The following is a 25,792-nucleotide window of genomic DNA, read 5'->3' as shown; positions in this document are numbered from 1 at the left end:
CAGAGATCAAAGTTGTCGGAAGACGCTTTGTTAGAGTTATTGCCCTTGAAAGGCAAAATGTTTTTAACAGTTTCTAGCCAATATCTTGAAAACTTTAATAGACAGAATCAAACTTTCATTAGATGAAATTATCTTACAAATCTCATTAGATTTTCAGGTGAGATTCTTGGAGCCTCTAGTATGATATTGTACTTCTGAAAATTGAGATATCCTATGTTCAAATACTTTCATGGCAGAAGCATGTATGCACCTCCTCTATACTTTTATTACTTATCATAGGTGTTTTGTAGGGATGTAGCAATAACTTGAATATTACATTTCACTTAAAGCTATTTTTAACTCCAAACTGTAAAATAGTTTCTCTTAGTTATAAGTATTCCAGATAGTGAATAAAGTACTAATATATTCATTTATAGAAATGCATGAATCTTCCCTTTTCATTAACCTAAATATTATCTCCTATAATAACATATATGAATAAGTATGATGAACATTTTTATGATAACATTATTATACAGTTGGCTTTTGTTCCTGAGAATGTTTTGTCCTGTGATAACACTGTTGCTGTTTCTATGCCTGATAGTCTTGCTGTATAGCATGGCTTATCGCATGTAGTATTTATATTTATAGGGAATGTCATGTGCTGTTGATAAAGATGGGAATCCATTACCAGGGTGTGGTATCAAGCCCTAATATATTAAGTATGTATCACTTTGTATGTAATATCTAGTCACATGACATATCTGCCCTTTTTTTTTTTTAACTTAGTTTGAATTTAGCTTGCTTTGACATCACATGACACCCTAGACACATCACACGACACCCTAGACACTCGACTATAACAGGTTGTAATGTTTCATTATATTCATAAAAGATAGTATTTGTGAAATTCAATCCAGCATTCGAAAAGTGTCTGTCTGCCCAAAATACAAAAATATATTGAAAATTGTCAATAATGGACTCAGTGAATTAATCCAATTATTCACTAACAACCCCTGAAAACAAGAATGTGGGGAAGAGTAATCAAGGGAACCTAGGTTATAGCGGTAATCAAAAGAATGTAATCCATGGACAAAGACCAGACATGGAAAACAGACATACACAACAAAGAACATAAAGTAACTAAAATCATACATACAAAGTAACAAAAGCGAATGAGCAACTAGGACTCCACTAAAAACTGGGAGCATGGACCAGGTGCACTAGTAGGGTAAGCGTCCTCTGCTTTTTTAGAAACATCCACCAAGCTGCTCATAAAAAGTCAAGTCCGGGGTAGACAAACAAGGAAAGGAAAACTATGACCCGTTGAATAAATCAGTTTTCATAGTGCTGATAGATACACCATAACGATCCACGAGTTCATGATGACAACCATAAAACTTCTGTAGTGATGACTTCAATCTTGTAGCAACATAACCCTGTTCCAGAAGCCTATTTGTTAAAGTTCTAGCATAATACAAAAAGTCTGTGTAGTTTCAGCAAGCTCTGGCATAACGTATGAGTTGTGATATGATCACTCCATATGCAGGAGCCGAAGGGATGTTGCCACAGATGAAAGGAAAGTTGACAATTCTGAATGAAAAGTCATCACGTTTGTCGTAAAGTTTGGTCAATAGTTTTCCTTTACCATCGATTTCTAAGTGTAGGTCAAGATATGAGGCTGACTTCACAGTGTCTGTAGTATACTTTATCTCAAGTTCTTTTGGGTAGATGCGATGTATCAAATCCCCGAAATTAGGATTGTTTAAAGGTAATACGTCATTTATGTAGCGGAAACTGAGATTTAAGGATCTAGCCAAACGATATTCTTTCTTTCTGATCAGATCAGCTATAAAGTCAGCCTCATAAGAGTGAAGGAATAGGTCAGCAAGTAAAGGAGCACAATTTGTTCCCATTGGAATGCCGACCGTTTGTTGAAAAACATGTCCACCACACCGGACAAATATGTTGTCAATTAAAAATTCCAGCATTTATTAAACATCTTCCTCCGTATATTTGGAAGATGATTTGGAATTATTTCTTACTAAGTATGAGGAATCTCTACCAAGAACTATATATTTGTATCTAGGTGTACCATCTTGTTTGGAAAAACAACGATGTATAATGTTTTTAAGTCGGGATTTTAACTGAGTATGGGGAATAGAAGTATACAGTGTTGAAAAATCATAGGTTGTAATGCTATTATATTCAGATAATAGTCTTGACCTGATTGTCTCCAAAAGATCCTAAGAATTTTTCAGGATCCACATTGAATTAATACCACTACGGGAGTAACAAGTGTTGTGGTAGGACTGTAGACCCTCTTTGACAGTTGTGAGTATAGAAGTTAAAAGTTTTGAAAGAGGTTTGGTGGTACATTTTGCAGATCCCGCTATGAAACGTTGTTTGTATGGATTCTTGTGAAGTTTAGGAATCCAGTACATAGACGGTAAATCACAATCATCGTCCTTGGTAGAGAGACCAAAAGAGGATAGCACATATTTAAGGTTTTCTACAATCTCTTCTTTGGAGAGAGTGGTAGCAGTGTAGGTCTTATCACTGCTATTATTTTCTACGTCTACCTCTGATAATAAACATTGGATATAAAACGTTTTGCAGACAAAAAAACAATGTTGTTTTGGGCCTTGTCTGCTGGTACGACAACATATTTGTCATGTATAGTAGACAATGTTTTTGCTACATCAGGGTCTTTGAAAACTGATGAGAGGAATAGAATAAAGTTTGGTTCTAATGTGATGAAGTCCAAGAGGTTTTGTATGAAAGGAAGGAGACCATAACAACGTGACCAGAAGGACCATATTTGAATGGAGAGATTTTGCAAGAACAGTCAGGTGGTTTAGCCTTGAAGTCCTCAATCTCGAGGTTCTGCAATAGCCTTTTATAATTGAAAATTTTGGATGCGATGGGTGAAGTATATGAATATGAAATAATGGTATGGATTTGTCTTTGAAATATGGGGAAATTTTGTTGGTAACGTTTTTGTGATGGAGTATGTTAGCCAAATTAATTGCATCTATACCTTTGTTGACAAACGGTAGTGGAAGAAATGATCGTTTTTCTTCATCTTGACTTTTCACACAAACTGATTTAAAGAGTCTGTGGAAACCAATATCCAAAATGATGGCAACAAGTCTGTATAATGATGAGGTGGGGTCAGAAACAGGAGTGTCAAGACTTGTTTTGTAAAGGGAGTGTAGTAGAGTGAGAGGTATAGAATCAAGTTTGGTTCTAATGTGATGAAGTCCAAGAGGTTTTTGTATGAAAGGAAGGAGACCATCTATGGAGACATCATGTAACTTAGGTGACGTATAGTGGCGATGGCCATGACTCCTTTCCCGTCTTGGATTTTTGTCAAATGAATTCATCACATTTATGCTATTGTTATATTGGCTTGAAAGGTTTCCTATACTTTTGATGTTGTCATTGCATCCGTAAGGTATTGCAATACCTAGTCTGCGTATCCAGTACTCCTCTCTTTCCCTACAATAGTTTTTACTTAGAACGGGACTGTTCGTGCGATGGTAAATTTTTTCTAAAATACGAACTTCCATGGAAAGGATTGAATGATCTTGTTGATTAAAGTGTTGATAAACTGTCGGGAATTTGGTGGTGTTAATTCCATAGCGATGACCGCACATTCTTTTATTTAATCGTTCTTGCGTTTCTCCAACATATATTAAACCACATAAGTTGCATTCTAATCCATATATTAAGTTTGTTGATTTGCAACTTAAGTCATCATGACTTCTTGTATGGAAGGTTTTGTTTGTAAGGGAACTGGAGAAGTAAGGGTCGGTAATAAGAATGTAGCATGTTTTGCAATTTTTAACACCACATTTTGATATGGTACAATGTGGGACTATAGGAATCTGTCTTATCATTTTACTGTCCACATTTCCTAACTCCTACTTAAACCATTAAGCATTTTTGTTGAAATTGTTTTTAGAAGGTTTGGTATCATATGTAGATGTGCATGAAGGAATATTACTATATAGTAAAATCTGGATGTGTCAAACTCATGAGAGTCAAAATCTTGGATAACACAAACAGTCATAACAAAACTCTCTTTAATCCAACACAATTGAAACTCTGATGACTAGAACTTAGATGAATCAAGGTTTTCAATTCCTTGGTTGGAAAGCTGATAACTCCAGATTTCTGGAATCTAAACAAGAATGATGTCTCTCACCACCATTTCTATGTCCTTGTATTGACTACTTCCAGTTTTAGGCCAAACTGAAGCAAAAAATTGGAAAAATTCCTTATTTTCTCACACAAGTGACCCTTCTAGGTACTCCTGACCTCCCTCCCAAGACTTTGTCTTCTATGGCCGTCACATGTAGCAAAAAATGGCCAGAAATAGACAAAAATTACCATTTTTGCGTGACAGACCCATTTTACTGAGTTGGCTCACTCACCCTCCCAAAATATGATTTAAGCTTGCAATTTTAAAGTATCTTGGGAAGCTATATAACATTAAATGAAGTGATTATAAATAAATAATAAAGGAATGGCTTTCAGTGATTGCTCTGTGATATTGAACTATGACATGAGCAGTTAATAAATAAGTAATTTAACCCAAAACACTAAATAGTACCCTCTTAACTGAAGTTAACATTCTCAATTGATTGATTGATTGACTTAGAAGATCCACAGTTCAATAAAGCTACCTTGAAAGTCCAAATTTTTGAATGAGCTAATATTATTTTAGAGCTGAAGCATACTGTTTCCTATATAAAAATCAACTTTAAATTCAGTGGAAAAAACTTTTTGTCTAACCTTGTCTGTATTTATTACATTATCTGAAGTGTCATTTCAGAAAAAAATAACATTAAGAAAATGTTTGTAGAAATGATTTATGATAATACCTTGTAAATGAACTTGATATGATTTGCAGCTTCAACTGCACCACAAAACTATTAATCATAAAATTAAAGACTCCATTTTCTACTGATGTTTTCCTTGCATATTATGTATGTTCTTACAACTCTAGTTAAGATTTCACATTTTCTTTGTGGACAAAAATGAATAGGATAATTAATTGGAAAGAGTTATCTACCATAATATGATCACTAGTACTGAAGAATGCACAGATTTAATGAGTGTGCAGAACTTGTTCCACACACAACATAACTTATTGTTATTTTCAACATGAATTTTAAATTTTGCACTCTGTCACATGTACCTTCAGAATAGTAAAATTAGAAAATAGAGTTATCTACCTTACATTTGCACTGTCTAATTTTAATTTTTTTTTCCTGGTTCAAGTTTAAAATCTGAGCCACTACAATTAATATTGTCTGATTTTTGGATGATATTGACCTTGGTAGTCCTTTATCTTACATGTTACTGAAGTATCAGTGCACTGATGTAATCCAAACTTGAAAAGAGATAAAACATCCATGATTTTACTGTACTGGTGTCACCTGTATACATTTATAGTCTAACATACTTTTTGCTGTCTGTCGCAGTTTATACTTAAATATTTAATGTGTATTTTCAATAAAGGATCACTTAACATGTTACTTAAGAGTTTACTGTTTAGGATAAAAAATATCTCTTCTTTGAGTAACTCCCTGTAAGAATCACTTAGTACATGTAATGGTGTGAGTAAGAAATTGAACAAACATTTAACTGTTTACTGACCACAAAAAACTGCTGTCGTATTATTTTATAGCAAAATCATCATTGTCCATTAACATTTGGTTTCCGTACAATAACTTAAGTAAATGTGAATGGACTAATTCTATCTGTCCAGATTGGGTTCTATTGTATATCTTTAATTTGGTTTCTTATGGGCTTTAGTGACACCTTTGCTGACTGTCAAAGACACCATCCATATCCTAAGGTATTGATATAATTACCTAGTAAGGTATTTCCAGACAGGTGCTTGGTAGTGTACTTCTATAACAGCTGATGATAATTATGTATATCTATTGTTTTCCAGGATAGATAACTCTGATAGTGTCTCACTGTCAGGGACACAGAATATTTACTTATTATTACTTTATCAACATATCTAGGACTTGTTTTTCAAAGAAGAGATAAATGAGTAAATATGGTCAGATTGTAATAATCAATCATCTCACCAAAAAAGTATAATTTGATATGGTTTGTATGGTTCATATCAACTATAATTTGGTGATAAATGAAATATGCATCTATCAGAATAAATCCTATATTCTTTGCTCACTTTATTATTAATTAAATTTCATTTGAAATGAATGCATTGACTGCTACAAGAATTTGGTCTCATGCCAATTTATTTCATTGGCAAACATTTCAAGATATTTGAATTAAAAATTTTGCAGTGAATCATAATGAAAAGAATTTAGTAAGATTCAATTACTCCAGATTGAGAAATGTTCGGGTTTTTTTTTAATTAGCTGACTGGCATTTTTAATAGATATTGTCAACTTTTGTTCCTCAGGCTACCTAATCATCAGCTAATGGGTGTGAAAACTTCTTGGTTAATTATGAAAAGACAGAAATACCCTGAAATAAAAGTCTGAGATCACATGTCAACCTGTTATTTGTTTTACACTGACATTTGTTGGTTTTGTCAAGTCAGCATTATTTTGTTTCTTTGTCAGAAATGTCACTGTTATTCTAATGAAATTGAGCTTTAATCCAGTTGTTTAACAATCAAAATGTGGAGAGTTTTTCATTTCAGTGCTAGACAGTTAAATTTAAACATGGGTACTAAAGGGAATTCTGTACATTATAAATTCTTATAGACATAGAGAAATTTTGTTACAAGTAACATAATAAAAATATTTAATTGACAAAAGTAAAGTTGAAAATAAATACAAAATTTCAGGGAATTACTGCAAAACTTCTTCAGAAAATACTGTAGTATAGAACTCAAACAGCACAGTATAATTCTTACTTATGGAACCAGACAATAGCAATAGAGGAAAACCAGAACAAAAATGTCAACTTTAGATACATTTAAATTATTGATTTGGTTGAAGGTACCACAAACTTTAAGGATTAAAAGAATGAAAATATATCAAGTACTCAAAATTCTCAATCATGTATGCTAGAGAAGCTTTTATATCAAATATGTAAGAAAATTCTCAGTCCTGTATCAAATAAGTAAGAAGTTAATTCATGTAAATGATTTAGAATGTAGATGTGAATCACTTTATTTGATTCATACAAATTTCATTGATTGCTAATCATCTCAAAGCACTATATTTCTGTTACTTGTACATCATCAAACTGATCACTATCAATATCATGTTTAGTGGGTGATCAAAACATTTATAAAAGGCGTTTTCTGTTTTTTTTTTTTACAATTTCAAATTATGATGTGTAAAGATGAGGTTATGAAATGAAGACAATATCAACATTCTATCAATGACAACAGGGTTTTTCCTGTATGTACCCTCTAACTTAGAAATCTTTAAACAAGTACTATCTTTTAGAAAAGGTAGCTGACACAGTAAAATTTTGTTCACTTACTTACAATTGTCTACATTTCATTCAGGAAATAACATATGGGATGCAATTTCAATTTTTGATACAGTTTTTTTAAAAACTACTAAGTTGTCAGTATTTGGCCAACAGAATTGCAATCAGGTGACTTGAATTTCCATGGAAGAGCATCTTTAAGGTCAAAGGGTAAAAAGCGAAACTATACCAACTGCGTGGGGAAAAAGTTTGATTTAAGAAAAAAAAACAAGACCGTGAATTGCCTGCTAAAGACAAGAAAGCATAAGTTGTGTCCTGGTATTACATGTTAATGTAACAATTTTGGCATATTGTTACTTACAATCAAAACCATAGATATCAACATCCACCAAGATTTATCTATACTTATACTACTGAAGGACAGAAAACAAGGAAGATGGTTCAATACAACTTTCAATGAAAAAGTACTAATATGTAGTACAGAATATTGTTTTAGAATTACACCTTTTGATCTAATAATGAACAGAGAACCAGATTTAACCTGAGAAATTAAATCGGTTAAACATGATAGGTTATGTACTGTTGCAGTCCGCTATCTTTAGGACAGGGTTAAGTAGTGTTAAGAGAAATGTCAAATAAGGGCATATAACCTACTACCAGTCTAAAGGGCAAGATTTATTTTAATATGTAGGTTTTAAATCAGTTGATTAACTTGGTGATGATATATATATACACTAGGTGATACAAGGACAAGTAGTATTATCCTAATGGTCACATGAAATTACTACTTAGTTCCTTGGAGGAAACAGAGTTGTCACACAGCCTATGTCAATGTTCTATAGCAGATTAATCTACCCAGTAAGCTATATACATTTTGCCTCAATTTTTGTGATGCAATTTGCATATTATATAGTTGTGGAGGAAATAACCATAAAGATGGCAATCCAAAAGTAACTGGACCAGTTAAAAAATTTCAGAGGTGGTGTGTGGTATAGGGGCTTAAAGCAATGGAGAAATTAACTTGGCAAAAGCGAGGGTATCAACCCCCTTTTTGGACTTGGGATTTTGGTCATCTTGAGAGTGTACTTTAAACTTGGGCACACAATTCCATGGACTTAACATTTCAAAACAGCTGTACTTTATACTTCAAATTTCATGGAATTTGGACCAAAAAGAAAAATTGTACTTGGGATTTCACCCAAAACATGGAGTGTATTTTGGACTTGAAGGGGGAGGGGGTGATACCCCCAAAAGCTAAAGTAGACCTTGCTTTACCAGGGTTTGGATTTATTTACCGCTCTGGTCTCTATAGACTTAACAGGGTTTGGGTTTGTTGACCTCTCTGGTCTCTGTAGACTTAACTGGGTTTGGGTATATTGACCTTTCTTGTCTCTTCAGACTTAATACGGTATGGGTTTCTTGACCTCTCTGGTCTCTATGGACTTAACAGGGTTTGGGTATATTGACCTTTCTGGTCTCTATAGACTCAACAGGATTTGAGTATATTGATCACTCTGGTCTCTATAGACTTATAAGGTTTGTGTATATTGACCTCTCGGGTCTCTATAGATATACCAGGGTCTGGGTTTATTGACCTCACTGGTCTCTAGACATATCAGGGTTTGGGTATATTTACCTCTCGGGTCTCTATAGATATACCAGGGTCTAGGTTTATTGACCTCACTGGTCTCTAGACATACCAGGGTTTGGGTATATTGACCTCTCTGGTCTCTATGGACTCAACAGGTTTTGGGTATATTGACCACTTTGGTCTCTATAGACTTTCCAGGGTTTGGGTATATTGACCTCTCTGGTCTCTACAGACTTACCAGGGTTTGGGTAAATTGACTGGTCAAACAGGTAATGATGTGTTGTTTCTCTGTGTTATATAATTACTGTACTGTACTACAGTAGTCAGCAGTTAACATGTTTATTATGGTGTTTACAATGAACCATAGGTCAATAACTGTATGTGACAGAAATCATATTATGTCTAGTGGGATGATTGTTCCTGCTGATGGTATCACGTCATTAAATAACATTGTAACAACCTTGCAGATTATTCATAATTATATTTCAAAGTGTCAATGAAATGCTATGAAATACATGTAAACTGTAGTAGTTCAATGAATTATGTGATTATAAATTGTGGTTATGTGGTTAATTGAGGTTTTAGGTTAACTGTAGTATGTGACCAAGATCATGTTTAGTATGTGTAACATGTGTCTCATCACACACATGGCCTGCAACAGTTATAAACTGTTAAAAATACATGAAAATGAATTAAAATTTGAATGTTGTCAATTGATATTGTTGTTTGATCTACCTGTAAGGATTTTACCTGAATGATTTATTTGATAGATTATGTAACTTTACATGATAGTGTTCAACCTATCTTGTTCCCTCAGGTATATTTTTATAACCACTTTTAATTAATGCCACTTTATTCAGAGCTAAACAAATTAATGGCTGAGTTAATATTGATATCAGGACAAAAAACTTCTTTGATGTGTTGTTTTTACATGGTTTTAAGTCTATCCCTGGAATAAAATGGGGGATCAGTGATGGAAAATTTGAAGGCATGGAAGTTAGATTGACTGACATGCCTTTTGGGTAATTGAAATGTTGAAAGTAAATTTTGTTTGACACCTAAGTTCCAGAGGATGTATCCTTGACAAGGAAACATTTAATCTTTGAAGTAGCATTTACTGTCACCATGACATCTGATACTAATGCATTGATTTTAGATATATTGAACACTCCTGATTATAAAGCCTTTTATATTTCTTGCCAACTCCAGCTTTAAACTTAATTATTTAAAGAGACATTTGCTAGAAATTAGTAAACTTTATTGGTTGATAGCATATATGACAAATAAAGAACCTCACACTTTGTTATGATTAAAAAAAACTCTATGGCTTTTTTTTGAAATATGAAAAGGCCCTACAATTTTTATATGCTCTGATTATGTCCTTTGGACACAGGAATAAAAGTTTTCCATTGCATTTTTAAACACTGAAGAAAACAAAAACAAATTATGGCTTTCTCTGAAAAATGAGAAGGCCCTACAAATATTAGTATGCTGTAATTATGTCCTTTGGACATAGGAATAATAGTTTTTCATATAAATTATAAGCTCCTAGGTGACCATCTATGGTTATTTAGACAGTCAGTAGATTCTGATGGAGGGTGATTTTTAAATACTGAAGAAAATAAGAAAAAAAATTATGGCTTCCTCTGAAATATGAAAAGGCCCTACATGAATAGATATGTGGTGCCCGTTTCTGTGACATTGTTGGTATGGTAAACCTTAAAGCTTCTATCAGGGATGAATCCAGGATTTCAGGTTAGAAGGGGGCATAAACACAACTAAGGGTCAAGGAAGGCAAGACAATTTTGGGGGTAGAATATGTGAAAAATCAATATTTCATGCAAAAAAAATGTTTTTTCCAATTTTAGTTGGGTGTATGTCTTTGCCCTACTATGAATTCACTCCTGTCTTTGTAGAAACAGCAAGAGTGTTTCTTAGAATGTTTTAATTTACCTGTACTTATTAAAGAACTTCATAGATGTTTTTTTTTATTCCCTTCCCTCACAAACAGTTTTAGGGTACATAGAAATCACCAATCACACGTTCAGTCTGCAGACCATCTATTCCATTACAAAAATTCTGACTATTTAAAATTATCAAACCATGTTCCATCACTTTAAACGATATATTTGACTACAACGATGACGAACCACATTGTACCATATCAAAATGTGGTATTAAGAATTGCAAAACATGCAACATTCCTATAACCGACCCTTACTTCTCCATTTCCCTTACAAACAAAACCTTCCATACAAGAAGTCACGATGACTTAAGTTGCAAATCAACAAACTTAATATATGGATTAGAATGCAACTTATGGGTTTAATATATGTCGGAGAAACGCAAGAACGATTAAATAAAAGAATGTGCGGTCATCGTTCGGGAATTAAGGCTAAAAACCACTAATTCCACTTCCCATAGGCTTCTATGCTAATTTCACAATATTCAATGGCTTCTCTGGATTTTACCTTAACTTTAACCTGCAGATGACTATATATCAGCATGATTCTACATATGTCAGCTCACAATCCTCAGAATGGCATGTGGGGTTAGCAGACTTGCAGTGCAGTACTGGTCACCGGAAGTGAAGGGTCTATAAATAGCATGGGAAATCCCAGTGTTTTCACAAGATAGGGGTATATTTAAAAATCATTATGGAGATTAGGCTTCACATCACAAGAAGCAAAATGCACCTATAAAATGTACAGAAATGTTTTTCCTTTCAGAAACTGTTTAAATTTTTTAAATAAGATGAGAACTTTTTTCACAGCACTATGAGGAACAGGGGTAATTTCTGCGTAGGACTATTTTTGCGTACGTTCCGAATGCTCATTGGTTGAATTGGTGGTCTGTAACCTAAAGAGTCACTTTTTGTCTTAGAAAAAATAAATAACTATACAGGTATCTTCCTACACACATACTGAATGCATTTGCAAAGTTTCAGTGAAATGTGACAAGCACTTTTTTAAATATTTGATTTTTAAATATAGGGTAACCAAGTTGTGCGAGCAAAAAAGTGAAAATATTCTACCATACTGAAATGCATTAAATATTTGCAAAGAACTTTTTCTGACTTTTCAAATAAAAAATATCAATCACAACTTGTTTTTAACAATATTAATGAAGAAATAGTTTTAAAAGTAATCATTTTCTGAGAAATTGGTCTATTTTTAAAAATTTATTTCTGACTTGCCTCCCCCTTTTTCTTGATCACATGTCAAAAATCCTAAATCTTTAAATTTTCACAAAAGGTGATATATTTGGCTTTAAATTTGTAAATACAGTGTTTTCACATTAAAACATGACCAGTAAAGGGCACCTAAAGCAAAAAAAGTGCTCAATAATGGATTTTCCATGTTGCCATAGGGGAATGCTTATATGGCCTTAACCGCAGTAATGAAAGTGAGTTTTTCCTCATTTCTAACCTAATTTTTGCTCAAATCTACACAAAACTTGATTTCTAGTGCTTATTACTACCATATTTAGGTAAATATAGCCCTCAAAGTTTAATATTTGATATTTTTACTAAATTTTTTACACTTTTTACAAGATAGGACATAAAAATCAGCCAAAAAGACCAATTTTCCATAATTTGGACCTATAACTTAAAAAAATGCATATTTTGAAGGATTTTTGTAGTGTATTCCTCTCATGGCAAAGTTAACAAGATCTTCAAGTAGTTTAAAGCTATTTCAAGAAACTTTTCATTTTGCCATGGCTTCAGCTTAAGGCTAAAAACCACTAATTCCACTTCCCATAGGCTTCTATGCTAATTTCACAATATTCAATGGCTTCTCTGGATTTTACCTTAACTTTAACCTGCAGATGACTATATATCAGCATGATTCTACATATGTCAGCTCACAATCCTCAGAATGGCATGTGGGGTTAGCAGACTTGCAGTGCAGTACTGGTCACCGGAAGTGAAGGGTCTATAAATAGCATGGGAAATCCCAGTGTTTTCACAAGATAGGGGTATATTTAAAAATCATTATGGAGATTAGGCTTCACATCACAAGAAGCAAAATGCACCTATAAAATGTACAGAAATGTTTTTCCTTTCAGAAACTGTTTAAATTTTTTAAATAAGATGAGAACTTTTTTCACAGCACTATGAGGAACAGGGGTAATTTCTGCGTAGGACTATTTTTGCGTACGTTCCGAATGCTCATTGGTTGAATTGGTGGTCTGTAACCTTAACACCACCAAATTCCCGACAATTTATCAACACTTTAATCAACAAGATCATTCAATCCTTTCCATGAAAGTTCGTATTTTAGAAAAAAATTTACCATCCTACGAACAGTCCCGTTCTAAGTAAAAACTATCGTATGGAAAGAGAGGAGTACTGGATACGCAGACTAGGTACTGCAATACCTTACGGATGCAATGACAACATCAAAAGTATAGGAAACCTTTCAAGCCAATATAACAATAACATAAATGAAATTATTTGACAAAAATCCAAGACGGGAAAGGAGTCATGGCCATCGCCACTATACGTCACCTAAGTTACATGATGTCTCCATAGATGGTCTCCTTCCTTTCATACAAAAACCTCTTGGACTTCATCACATTAGAACCAAACTTTATTCTATACCTCTCATCAGTTTTCAAAGACCCCGATGTAGCAAAAACATTGTCTACTATACATGACAAATATGTTGTCGTACCAGCAGACAAGGCCCAAAACAACATTGTTTTAGTCTGCAAAACGTTTTATATCCAATGTTTGTTATCAGAGGTAGACGTAGAAAATAATAGCAGTGATAAGACCTACACTGCTACCACTCTCTCCAAAGAAGGGATTGTAGAAAACCATAAATATGTGCTATCCTCGTTTGGTCTCTCTACCAAGGACGATGATTGTGATTTAACGTCTATGTACTGGATTCCTAAGCTTCACAAGAATCCATACAAACAACGTTTCATAGCTGGATCTGCAAAATGTACCACCAAACCTCTTTCAAAACTTTTAACTTCTATACTCACAACTGTCAAAGAGGGTCTACAGTTCTAGCACAACACTTGTTACTCCCATAGTGGTATTAATTCAATGTGGATCCTAAAAAATTCGAAAGATCTTTTGGAGACAATCAGTTCAAGACTATTATCTGAATATAATAGCATTACAACCTATGATTTTTCAACACTGTATACTTCTATTCCCCATACTCAGTTAAAATCCTGACTTAAAAACATTATACATCGTTGTTTTTCCAAAAAAGATGGTACACCTAGATACAAATATATAGTTCTTGGTAGAGATTCCTCATACTTTGTAAGAAATAATTCCAAATCATCTTCCAAATATACAGAGGAAGATGTTTACAAAATGCTGGAATTTTTAATTGACAACATATTTGTCCAGTGTGGTGGACGTGTTTTTCAACAAACGGTCGGCATTCCAATGGGTACAAATTGTGCTCCTTTACTTGCTGACCTATTCCTTCACTCTTTTGAGGTTGATTTTATAGCTGATCTGTTCAGAAAGAAAGAATATCGTTTGGCTAGATCCTTCAATCTCAGTTTCCGCTATATAGATGATGTATTATCTTTAAACAATCCTAATTTCAGGGATTTGATACATCGCATCTACCCAAAAGAACTTGAGATAAAGGATACTACAGACACTGTGAAGTCAGCCTCATATCTTGACCACACTTAGAAATCGATGGTAAAGGAAAACTATTGACCAAACTTTACGACAAACGTGATGACTTTTCATTCAGAATTGTCAACTTTCCTTTCATCTGTGGCAACATCCCTTCGGCTCCTGCATATGGAGTGTTCATATCACAACTTATACGTTATGCCAGAGCTTGCCGAAACTACGCCGACTTTTTGTATCACGCTAGAACTCTAACAAATAGGCTTCTGGAACAGAGTTATGTTGCTACAAGATTGAATTCATCACTACAGAAGTTTTATGGCCGTTATCATGAACTCGTGGATCGTTATGGTGTATCCATCAGCACCATGAAAACTGATTTATTCAATGGGTCATAGTTTTCCTTTCCTCGTTTATCTACCCCGGACTTGACTTTTTATGAGCAACTCGGCAGGTGTTTCTAGAAAAGCGGAGGACGCTTACTCTACCGGTGCACCTGGTCCTTGTTCCCAGTTTTTAGTGGAGTCCGAGTTGCTCATTTACTTTTGTTACTTTGTATGTATGATTTAGTTACTTCATGTTCTTTGTTGTGTATGTCTGTTTTCCATGTCTGGTCTTTGTCCCTGAATTACATTCTTTTGATTACCGCTATAACCTTGGTTCCCTTGATTACTCTTGTCCACCTGCCTTAAAATCACAACTCCCCTCAAACCATTCAATGAACTTAGATTAGTTGGCAATCATTTTGCGTATATGCATGTAGAATGTTGCTTGTGAGGGGTATCACTCAGTGAGCTCACTCACAGATTCACAGTTCTCCTTGATGCACATAGATTTCCATGTAAAGGAACATAGACTTTCAGTATATAAAACCAAGTTGATGATAACAGCATTATGACAAGTTCATGGTGAATCACATATAGTAATTGTTATATAACAGTCCTGTTATAAAGCATGTGATGGTAATCAGTTATAAATACTGTTAACTAAGTGCTTTTATTAACCGATTTACGGGTACCAGTATCTGTGTACTTCATGATGTATGCATGGAAATTTTTTATAATAGATACACAGCATGGTAAACAAACATGCAGAGAATTTATTTACTTCTACATGTAGTAACATGCCTTGTTAATGCTTTATATATTTTTAGGAAGCTATGCGAGTTAAGAATTTTTTCGTGTTTTTAATCAATGGAGACAGCATTAAATATATTTGTGCTTGAAAGAGACTTTTAGACATTATAGTGCAGCATTTCTTCTGTTTGATATAAAACCTTGATCTTTACCCTTTATTACAATAATGTTTTCTCTTCAATTTTTTTTAAATTAATGTGTCCATTTCCTTTAATGACTTAATTAGCAGCATCTGATACTTACATCTGATGTTAAGTTTGATGGATAATGTCCAATTTTTGACATTTCTCAGTCTTAATATGTTCTACTAGAAACTGGACTGAATTGACTCCAATAAACTGCTCTTGTAGCAAGGAATTATTCATGGGGAGTTTGAATATCATTTTTTTAACTATGAAATTAACGACTATGAAGTAACATAACATGCTCTATATAAAGTGTGTATTCTCTGGTACACATTATCTCTAACCATGTCCTCTGCTCTGGTACACATTCTCTCTAACCATGTCCTCTGCTCTGGTACACATTCTCTCTAACCATGTCCCCTGCTCTGGTACACATTCTCTCTAACCATGTCCTCTGCTCTGGTACACATTCTATCTAACCATGTCCCCTGCTCTGGTACACATCATTTTTTTTTTGTTTCTTTATTTAAAAATGACTGATATTTAAGAAAACTCTAAACTTGGAATAACTAAAATATGAAGATAAAATTGCTTGTGAAAAGAATGTGAGTATAAGATGCAATTACTTTTAGTGAGAGGCCTACCATATCAAATACAACTACTAATAAATTTTAAACTTTTTTTTTTATATTTGTGGTCAGCTGCTACACTTATGATATGGAAACCTATTAACTAATGACCTTCTTATCCCTATGTCTCAACATACCTTTATTTTCTTATTAACACCATTTCTTACTTAAATCCTGGTTATGTCATACAGAATACAGTGGACTTAGGTATAATGTAAAAAGGATTTCTTTTTTAATTTATAATTATTGAAGGAAAATTCTATCAGAATTCATATACATTTTGTGTTAGTATGATGATTTGAAATGATTATATCATTTCCAATGTCCTTACACCAATTTTACATCTAGTTAGAAAAATAAATATTGATTAGAGAAATAAACCATAACAGTTAACTCAAAATGAACAACTACAAGTTGAATGACTGATAGAATGCCTTAAACATGTTTTAATGCATGTCATTTTCTAATCTATCATTATTTTCCTATATTGCAGTGACCAGGATGAGTGGCCATCAAGCCAGTGACACAACCATGTACAGAAATAATCTATTTAATCAGATTTATCATAATCATGTTTACATACATAATGATTTTTTCTTTGTTGTACATAAAATGTTAAGTCAACAAATTTTGGTATCAGAGGTTAATTCTTGTTTATTAGGTTTTATAAACATGTTATCTTTGTTGGATTGTGATATCAGAAATCTAAACCATAGAAAGAGTAAAGTGAGAGATATTTTCTGTTCATATGTAAAAAGCCCTATGTAGGATTTTGTTAACCAAGTTATGTTATATATATTTAAGGAAAATATACATATGTAAAGATTGTTTTTCTATAAAATTGTCATAGTCTTTGTAGATAGTAATAGTATAACAAGTCCCACAGTACAATAATGAACTCAATTAACCCCATTCTAATGTCCATAGCCACATGGAGAGTGGTCATTGAAGGCAGGATAAATATCACTTATGTTGACACCTTTATTATGATGTCCTGGACTGTAGACTTTTTATTCATGCTCATTATCACTTATTGTAGTATTTCTTTCTGATCAAGGATTTTCTCTACAAGCAGTAAAGATTACATAAAATTTGTCAGATCAACTTTGCAGGAGATACATGTTTTTATCATAGACATTAACTGCCATATTGTTAATTCTATTTGTAAAACCACAATTACCTAATTTGTATCTTTAAAATTTTGTCACTGCTAGAAAAGAGAATAGATATGTACAATTCTTTTTTTCAGTTCTTCATGAGTTATCAAACCTTCCCTCATTCTTTTTCTACAAGTTTTAGCCATAGAATTTTACACGAGGGAGTTGTTTAATGATCATATTTTGGTAGATCATGTCTTATTATAACCAACATAAATGTATTAGACAGTTTTTTACAGTATGTACGACATGTAATAATGTTGTAAATAACTATGTAGTAAATTATTGTTGTTTGATTTCACTAATTTATTATTGTCATTTATTACATCAAGGTGTATCATTAATTTTAATTGTGTGACAGAGACTGGACATGGTCTTATAAGTGAAATCTTCAACATTTTTAGCAAAATTGTCTTTTACTTTAAGCAGTCTAAGAAAGTAAACGTGGTAATTGTTTCCTTTGTTAAAATGTTTATTTATTATTAGAATTATACAGCCTTATTCTTCTTTGTATTTTTGCCCATTCAAAGGAAGGCAATAAGTAAGGGTGTCAGTTAAAAAAAATATCACAATCTTTTAGTTTCAATACGTTTATAGCATGTTAACAATGAAGTAATAGATTTTATTTCATTTTGACAGGATGTTAAACAGACATATATTTTACTCAATAATTAAATATTTATTATGAAAATTTTTATTATATGTCATGGAAAGGTGTAAAGGGTGTCTTTTTGCATTGATTGCATGTTTTTAGAGTATTTTTCTTGTGAAATTATGTTGGTATAATTTTAAGATATTACCTCATGTAAAAAGGAAGGGGAATTTGTCCTGTTTTACATTAGCTTAAATTTTATCCAAAACTGAAATTGTAAATTCTTTTTCTTTATGATACAGATTTTATTAACTTTTTGTGTCAATAATAAGAAATTTGGAATGTTTTATTTGGTTTTCGGTTATTTACTTTGTTCAGAGAACTCTTATTAAGTGTTTTCAGCCAAATTTCATGGATCTGATGATAAAACCATCTCTAAAAGAACATTTCATTGTTACGTTCACTTTGGTAATCATGTGAAACAGATAGCTCAGTGGCTAAACATGTGATATATGAAGACATTTATATGTAAATTTAGTACTTTTTACCAAGATGTGAATTTTCTAGCCTGTACTGTATATAATCTCTGAGCTATTTACAGTATACTCTACAGACATAGATCATTTAACATCATGGAATGGATACTATGATTATTATAGTAATATTATTGAAATATATCTTTTTGTTTAGTGTAGAGATGGGTAGTTATTATTAACATTTTTTTGTTAACCAGGTTTTCCCAACTACTGGTACATGTATTTGAAGCATTCATATTTTAATATTCATTTTACTTTTGGAATTATGTAGAGTTTTAGTGTGAAAAATATTTGTTGCAAATCACTTTTCCATAAAATTCTTACTAGAAATATACATTGTTTGATAAAAAGAAAGGTAGTTGAATGAAATCCACTAATTCAAACTTCTATATCTACGATTAAGGTAATTGTTACAATGTAAGGTGGTAATTCATAAATTGTTTATTTCTCATCAATATAATAGTAGAATGACTATGAAGTTCAAGTGTCTTCAATGAATAAATGAAGAACAATATTTTTATTTCCTTTCTGCTAGTTAAAAATATCTAATTAAAATAGAAAATATAGAGTATAATGTTTCAAATATTCTTGAAAAACCCAAAAATTCTAAGATGTTAGTTTTAACTTCACATGAAATATTCCATAGATATCATAATAGGAACATAATTTGTTTATAATTAATAAATACTTAATAAAGATAATCATTTTTGTACTTTGGTTTTTTTACATTTCACAGTATACCAATATGTATCATTCCTGTCTGCCAAAAGGTCAACATCAATATATGACAGGCTAAACAGTATTGTGGTATGTGCCTGTTCATCTGTCTCTCTGTGAACATGTTGCATTATAACTTTAAAACATTTATTCCAATAACATCAAATTTTATAGGATTGTTTATTATGGTGTCTATACATTATCTTGTAAAATTTTTTTCACTTCTTTAACACTTGAAAAAACGGTCTTTTCCACATGTTGCATCTTGCCTTCTAAACACCTTTTCAAAATGCTTCAAACATGTGCATTTTACAAGTGTTGATGGTATCATGGTCTCTATACTGTCAAGTACAAATGTTTCATGTTTTATTGTTCAAAAACAGAATTTTTTTCCTCATGTCATACCTTATTTAAAAAGTAACTGATCTGAATTAATATTAACTTTGTACAGCTGTTAATGTAACCTGTTAATCATGTACAAGTAAGGATGTCAATAAGTCAAAATTCAAGGTCACATTCACTTTAAGAAATGTATTTTTTGCTGTGAGGTAGGGAACCTGGAAACCTGCTCTTGATACCATGTTATTGAGGTAGATGGTGGTTTTTCACTTGTCAAACATTATATGCCTCGTTCGCAATCGATAAAGGAGTAAGACACATTACAAAACTCACCAACAAATGCAATGACTTAATATTTACAGTTATCAATTTTCCATTTGCCTTGAGGCTACATTCTTTCAGCTCCTGCTTATGGAGTTTTAATATCACAGCTCTTGCATAGTGAAAGAGCCTGTTATAATGTCATTGGTCCCATGCTAAAATTCTTACAAATAAGCCATTAGAGGTAGATCCCAAGCCATGTTGTCACATGACTATTTTCATCACTTCAAAAGTTTTATGGTCAACATCACAAACTTTATGATTCTTTTGGTGTAGCCTTACATCTACCATAAGGACAGATTTCTTCACAATGTTTTAGTTTTCCTCTTTCATTTTATTCTAGATTTTACATCAAATGAGCAACACTGGTATTTTTAGATAAGCATAAGGTGCTTACCTCACCATGGCATCCAGTCCAATACACATGAGTTTTGAGTTGGGTCTGGGCTGTTCATTTATTCTTTATTCATGTGTATATTTTCTTTTAAGTAATTAATTTACATTATTTTTGTTCTTTCGTGTGTCTTCTTACTCTTGTCTCAGTCTCACCAGATTATGAATATTCTGTTCCTCATTTTAATCTTGGTCTCCTTACTTTTACTTGAAAATGACTGATTGGGATTGCTTCAAAAGTTACAGAGTTGATAATAATTGAGAATTTGTATCAGTATTCTATTGATTGTACCAAATCTAAATAAAGTTTTCATACTCGTACTTGTATAGATGAGTTACAGTTGATTGATTGATTTTAAGCTTATTTATCCATGAATTTGTGAATTTCATCAAATTTTCAGCTATTCAACTTTTTAAAGTATGTCTGTTTTTGTATTGACTATTTTTAGTAAGTAGCTATAATATTTAGTTACAGTTGAACTTTTTTGTGCTCTAGTCAAATGTTTTTGCCCCAGTCTGAAAATTCTGATCCATTTTCAGTTGCTCAGATTTTTTTAGCCCCTCCTTGTAAGTACACATATACATATAGTGTATAATTTGTATATACAGATGATCCAATACTATGTATCAACTCATCATACAGAAAAAATATATATTTTACAGATTTTGGGAAATTAAAATAATGGCAAATTATATTTTTATGTACTAATATATTAGGGAGTGTATCCATATGTAATATAAAGTCCCTTACTTAGATAACAGGACTATATAGTACTAATTATATCAGCTACCCTTTCAGTGAGACACTTCATTAAAAGTAAAAACATCCATTATAAAGCATTCTTTAAAATCAAGAAAAAGATTAGTCATTTGAATTTTGTCATATGATGAATTATCGGTTTCACGTATTACCACGTGATAAAATGAAATGTGAAACTACAGTGACCTTCACTTTGGGTTGTACCATTTTAATTCGCAATGGAATAAACTTATGAATATTCATAGGGTAGTGGAAAAAAACAGCTGATCGACATTCGACAAGTGCAGACGATCAACACACGTCTTGCAGAACTCAGAATACTCATACGACAGCCTGCAGTTTTAAAGTGCATTCAGACACATTTTCAATCTGCAAAATAAAAAATGGAGTTTGAATCTCGAGAAATTTGTCGTGATTTGTTGGATCAAAGCGTTGTGGACAAGTCCAAATCAAGGGTCGACAAAATTGTTCAAAAGCTGAGATTTCTCATGTTTCAGGGTGTCGAAAAATCAGAGAAACAGTGTATATATGAAAGGGAACATAGAAAGAATGCTGCTCAATGTAAGTGTAATATTTGAATTTAATTTAAAACTTTACTACTTGTGACTCATCTTTGAACACCAGTTCACATCGCATGTTTAACCCACTTCCACCAGGACCTCTCTCGAATCAGTAAACAGTTAAAAATTTGAAAATTTTGTATATGTGTTTAATTCAGAATACAAAATTATTGAGAATAATTATTGGCTCATTTCCAAAACTAGAAAGTTGCATGTTCAAATGTTTCTAAATTTGGAAGCCTTACTCAACATATTAGTAGCAAAATTTGCCCATTTGTTTGAGAATGTTGATGATAGAAAATGTGTTGACAGGTCACTATAGTACTGCATGAGCTAGGTGCAGTATACATTTTGCAATCAAGGACCATTATCAGGGCTAAATTAATTAGTAGATCTCACACATGTATGTTTTGATTAATTCAGAATCTCAATCTTAATTAATTTACTCAGAAATCTTAAATAAGTAAGAAGTTTTTAATTAATATTTTAGGTAGTTCTATATAAATTAAACTCTATATAAACAAATTGTTTTGTATTAGGAAGGAGAAAGTGACACTCCATGAAGAAAATAATGAACTGTACAAGTGTGTGGATGTATAATGTACTTGCATGTATTTCTTTCATTTAACCTGTAATGTAATTGTGTAACAAATACATAGTACATTGTACATGTATATTGCTATCAATTTTTTTACAGTGTGATAACTTGAATTCTCTGCATTATTTATAGTACTTGTGTTGAGTTATTGTTATTTTATTTTGCAGCCATGAACCAAGACACATTGACTGAGAATTATGGAAGTGTGGACTCATTATCAACATTTGATTTAAAGCAAAGTAACCAACTTATGCAAAGACTCCAACAAACTCTTAGAGCAGTGAGAGATGAGCAATTAAAATGTGAAATATTGGTGCCTTGTGGACTTATAAAAAAAGTGGCTCAAGATATTATTCGCATGTCTTATTATGAACCTTGTGGCTTAAGGGGATGTACTTTATACATCAACTTAGAAGAGAAAAATCAATGCAGGCGTTTAGCCAAACTTTCGTATGACCCTCAAACTGTGTCAACTTTTGAATTACATCTGACATTGAAGGAAGAAACAAGAAGGTGGTGCTTTTTTAAGAAACTTTTCATCTCATTAAGTGGATGCATGAAAGAAGTAACTTGGAACTCCTCCTGGAAACTGTTATGTTCATCTTACCAATTAGAAAAGAAGAAGCTTTATAGGAAAAATTAGCTGTTCCAATTATTTAGACTGACAGATGTTAAACAATTTGTAACTAAGATGTACATGACACAGATGATGTATCAATCTTTCTGTATTACATGTATTTGTGCAATATTTTCAACTATTCTTTTAAGGATATCTTTGAAAAAGAGCGGTCAGTATTTTCATCTTTATATACATTTGTTCATGTTTAGCAGATCATTTTTAAATTTCTTCATTATTACTATAGTTCTTGACAAGAATATGTTCTAGTGAAAATTTGAAACTTAAATTATCAGAAAAAAAATCTATGCTTATAAGAATGATAAGAAACTTGGAGAGAATGTGTACATGCGTTTTCCATGTACTTGCATTGTTTGCTAATAATTTTTGGTCCTAATATAAAAGTGCTTCGAACTTAACATTCCAGAATAATTCAAGATGAAATCCATTGATTCAAGTGTAGTGCTGTGAGACTGGTGCAGATTATAAATATTACCACTTGCTTCCCTTTGAAAGAGAAATTTCAGAATTGTACATGTACATGTAGATTAAAAAAGGTGCTTATATGATAACATTCTTAAACTATTATATTTTATTCATATATTTGTCAAGTAGTGCATATATTGATCTCAAATTCATTGAATTTTCATGATTTCTTGCCATTTCAATTGTCATGTTATCCTGTCAAAGTGTTGTGATGCAATAGTTCAGTTTTATGTATGCAGAAGTTAGAAATAATTAGTACATGTTCACTAAAGTACTTCATGACTTTCATAATTTGTTACAGGTAAAATTATTTTACCTTTTGTTTTGCTGTCTGACAATTTGTCAGTCTGTGATATATTTCAATAAATTTTATTTTAAATTTTAAAATGGCTTTGATTATTTTATCTAAGTTCCATTGTACATGTATGTCAAGTTTTGCTGAAAGTTTTTTTCACAGAGCTGGTGCTTTTGAAATGAATGATTTTTATACTGCAAAAATACTTAAAAAGTTCTAAATGGTAATCAAAATATTGAATCACTGTGAAGCTGTTTCCCTTCTAACTTCAAAAGGTTGTTCAGCTGTACAGCAAAATCTTTATGCACAAGCTTTCCAGTTGCATGTACACAATGATATTTGATATGAAGTACATGTACATGTAAATCAAACTGGTCTTTCCTCATGTACATGTAGTTGCAACATTGGTACATTGTATATGATTGACTGAGAGTGATGTGCTGAATGTACAAATGTATGCTTGTATTGTTTGTTTCTCATCTGTCATGTCTGTTGTGGTATTTATCATCAACAGTTTCAATTTAAATTTGTTACTATATCAAAAGAGCAAGGAACTTAAAAAAAACCTAGAAAAGTGCTCCATGAGCACAGAATATTTTTTATCATGCCCCATGCAACAAAATTATGGCTGCTATAATGTTTTGATCAATCAGTTCTCTTTTTGACATTATAACTTCTCTCAAAATACCAAACAGAATTTCACAAAACTTGGTGTGTATCAAAGACACCATATCCAGGAAATTTTGATCCCTCAAAGTTTATTGGGAGTTATGCCCCTTTGGACTTTGTTTCCAGAAATGGTCTTTGAAGCATTCCTGTCAAACTATAAAGTAGAATTCATGAAACTTGGTATTTAGTCAGGATACAAAATGTAGTGTGTCTTGTCAGGACATTTTTTATCCCAGTAATTGTGTGGGAGTTGTGTCCTTTTAATATGAAAATAGGTGATTGCCAATAAGACAGTCGTCCACTAAAAGCCAAGCAACGAACAATGAAACCCTATTTCCAGAAATGCACCACTGAAGCATTTTGTCATAGTAACACGCTGGGTATTTTGGACATTTGGAACCGGACGGAGCACCAAGGACCGGGTGCGGGAAGAACGAACAACGTTTTCAGTTGGGTATCTTGATTTCTTTCTCATGCATCGTGAAGAAGACGGAGAGCAAAAATAAATTGATCCAACGTTCCACATGTCTGCAGTACAGATATACCTTTAATTTTACATACTTTTTTGCAAATAAATGAAAATTTTCGGGTTTGCGACATGCAATGAACCGACTGGGAATGAGAGCCTTAATGGGACAAAACCAAGTATTTTTCTGATGACTGGGTTATAACTTGAGTAAAGGGCCGTTCAATATTAGATTGCTCGGCTGGTGTGTATGTATACTGGGCACATGTTTTTTAGCATCCTCGTACTGCTGGGCGTAGAGATTTTTTAGGATGATACATATGCTTGGCATGAACTTTTTCTTCATATCATACTGATAAATAGAATGTATGTAGAAAAAGGTTACTCTGTTGGTAAAGTAGAGATGGTGCTTATAACTTCATGCACTGCAGTTTCTTAATATAAATTTCAGGTGGGTAAATCTGCCTTGGGGCAAATAGAGATTTTAAAAGTTGATAGTATATGATTTATCCAATGAAGCATAAAAACACCAAGCTAAAGCTCAAGCTTGGTATAAAAAAAAACAGCAACAGAAACGTTTTATAGTACAAATGTATAACATCAACTGCTGTATATATAACAATGTAACATACAATCGTTATAAATGCTGGCATAATTAAATGAAAATTAGGAAGGAAAAAAACTTGAAGGAAAACATAAGAAAGTAATTAAGCACCGATTTGTAAAATTATACTTAATTGAAACAGGTTAATTTATGCCACTTCTTTATCTTGATA

At 32.5% G+C, this 25,792-nt stretch overlaps 2 protein-coding genes across 16 annotated transcripts in view; both read left to right on the top strand.

The window, feature by feature from the left end:
* The window catches only part of LOC148618464 (uncharacterized), a 61,436-nt gene extending 41,928 nt beyond the window's left edge, over positions 1-19,508 (top strand). For 10 of the 15 annotated variants that reach the window (XM_088577438.1, XM_088577440.1, XM_088577436.1 and 7 more), the window contains 2 exons: positions 631-701; positions 17,005-19,508. In XM_088577438.1, the coding sequence (XP_088433564.1) occupies positions 631-693 (63 nt within the window). In that variant the 3' untranslated portion in view covers positions 694-701; positions 17,005-19,508. The remainder of the gene's footprint in view (positions 1-630; positions 702-17,004) is intronic. The other 5 variants (XM_088577439.1, XM_088577442.1, XM_088577434.1 and 2 more) reach the window with 1 other exon arrangement.
* Positions 19,509-21,574: 2,066 nt separating this feature from the next.
* Positions 21,575-23,973, top strand: LOC148618463 (DNA damage-inducible transcript 4-like protein). Its single transcript, XM_088577443.1, has 2 exons — positions 21,575-21,887; positions 22,652-23,973. Exons 1-2 carry the CDS (start codon positions 21,710-21,712, stop codon positions 23,125-23,127), a joined length of 654 nt encoding a protein of 217 aa, XP_088433569.1. The 5' UTR covers positions 21,575-21,709; the 3' UTR covers positions 23,128-23,973.
* The last annotated feature ends 1,819 nt before the right edge of the window (positions 23,974-25,792 follow it).

This window comes from Perna viridis, chromosome 4 (genome assembly GCF_037379345.1).
Source record: "Perna viridis isolate PV_CMFRI_1.1 ecotype Kerala chromosome 4, ASM3737934v1, whole genome shotgun sequence".
NCBI classification, from domain to species: domain Eukaryota; kingdom Metazoa; phylum Mollusca; class Bivalvia; order Mytilida; family Mytilidae; genus Perna; species Perna viridis.
This window is presented reverse-complemented; position numbering and strand designations above follow the sequence as displayed.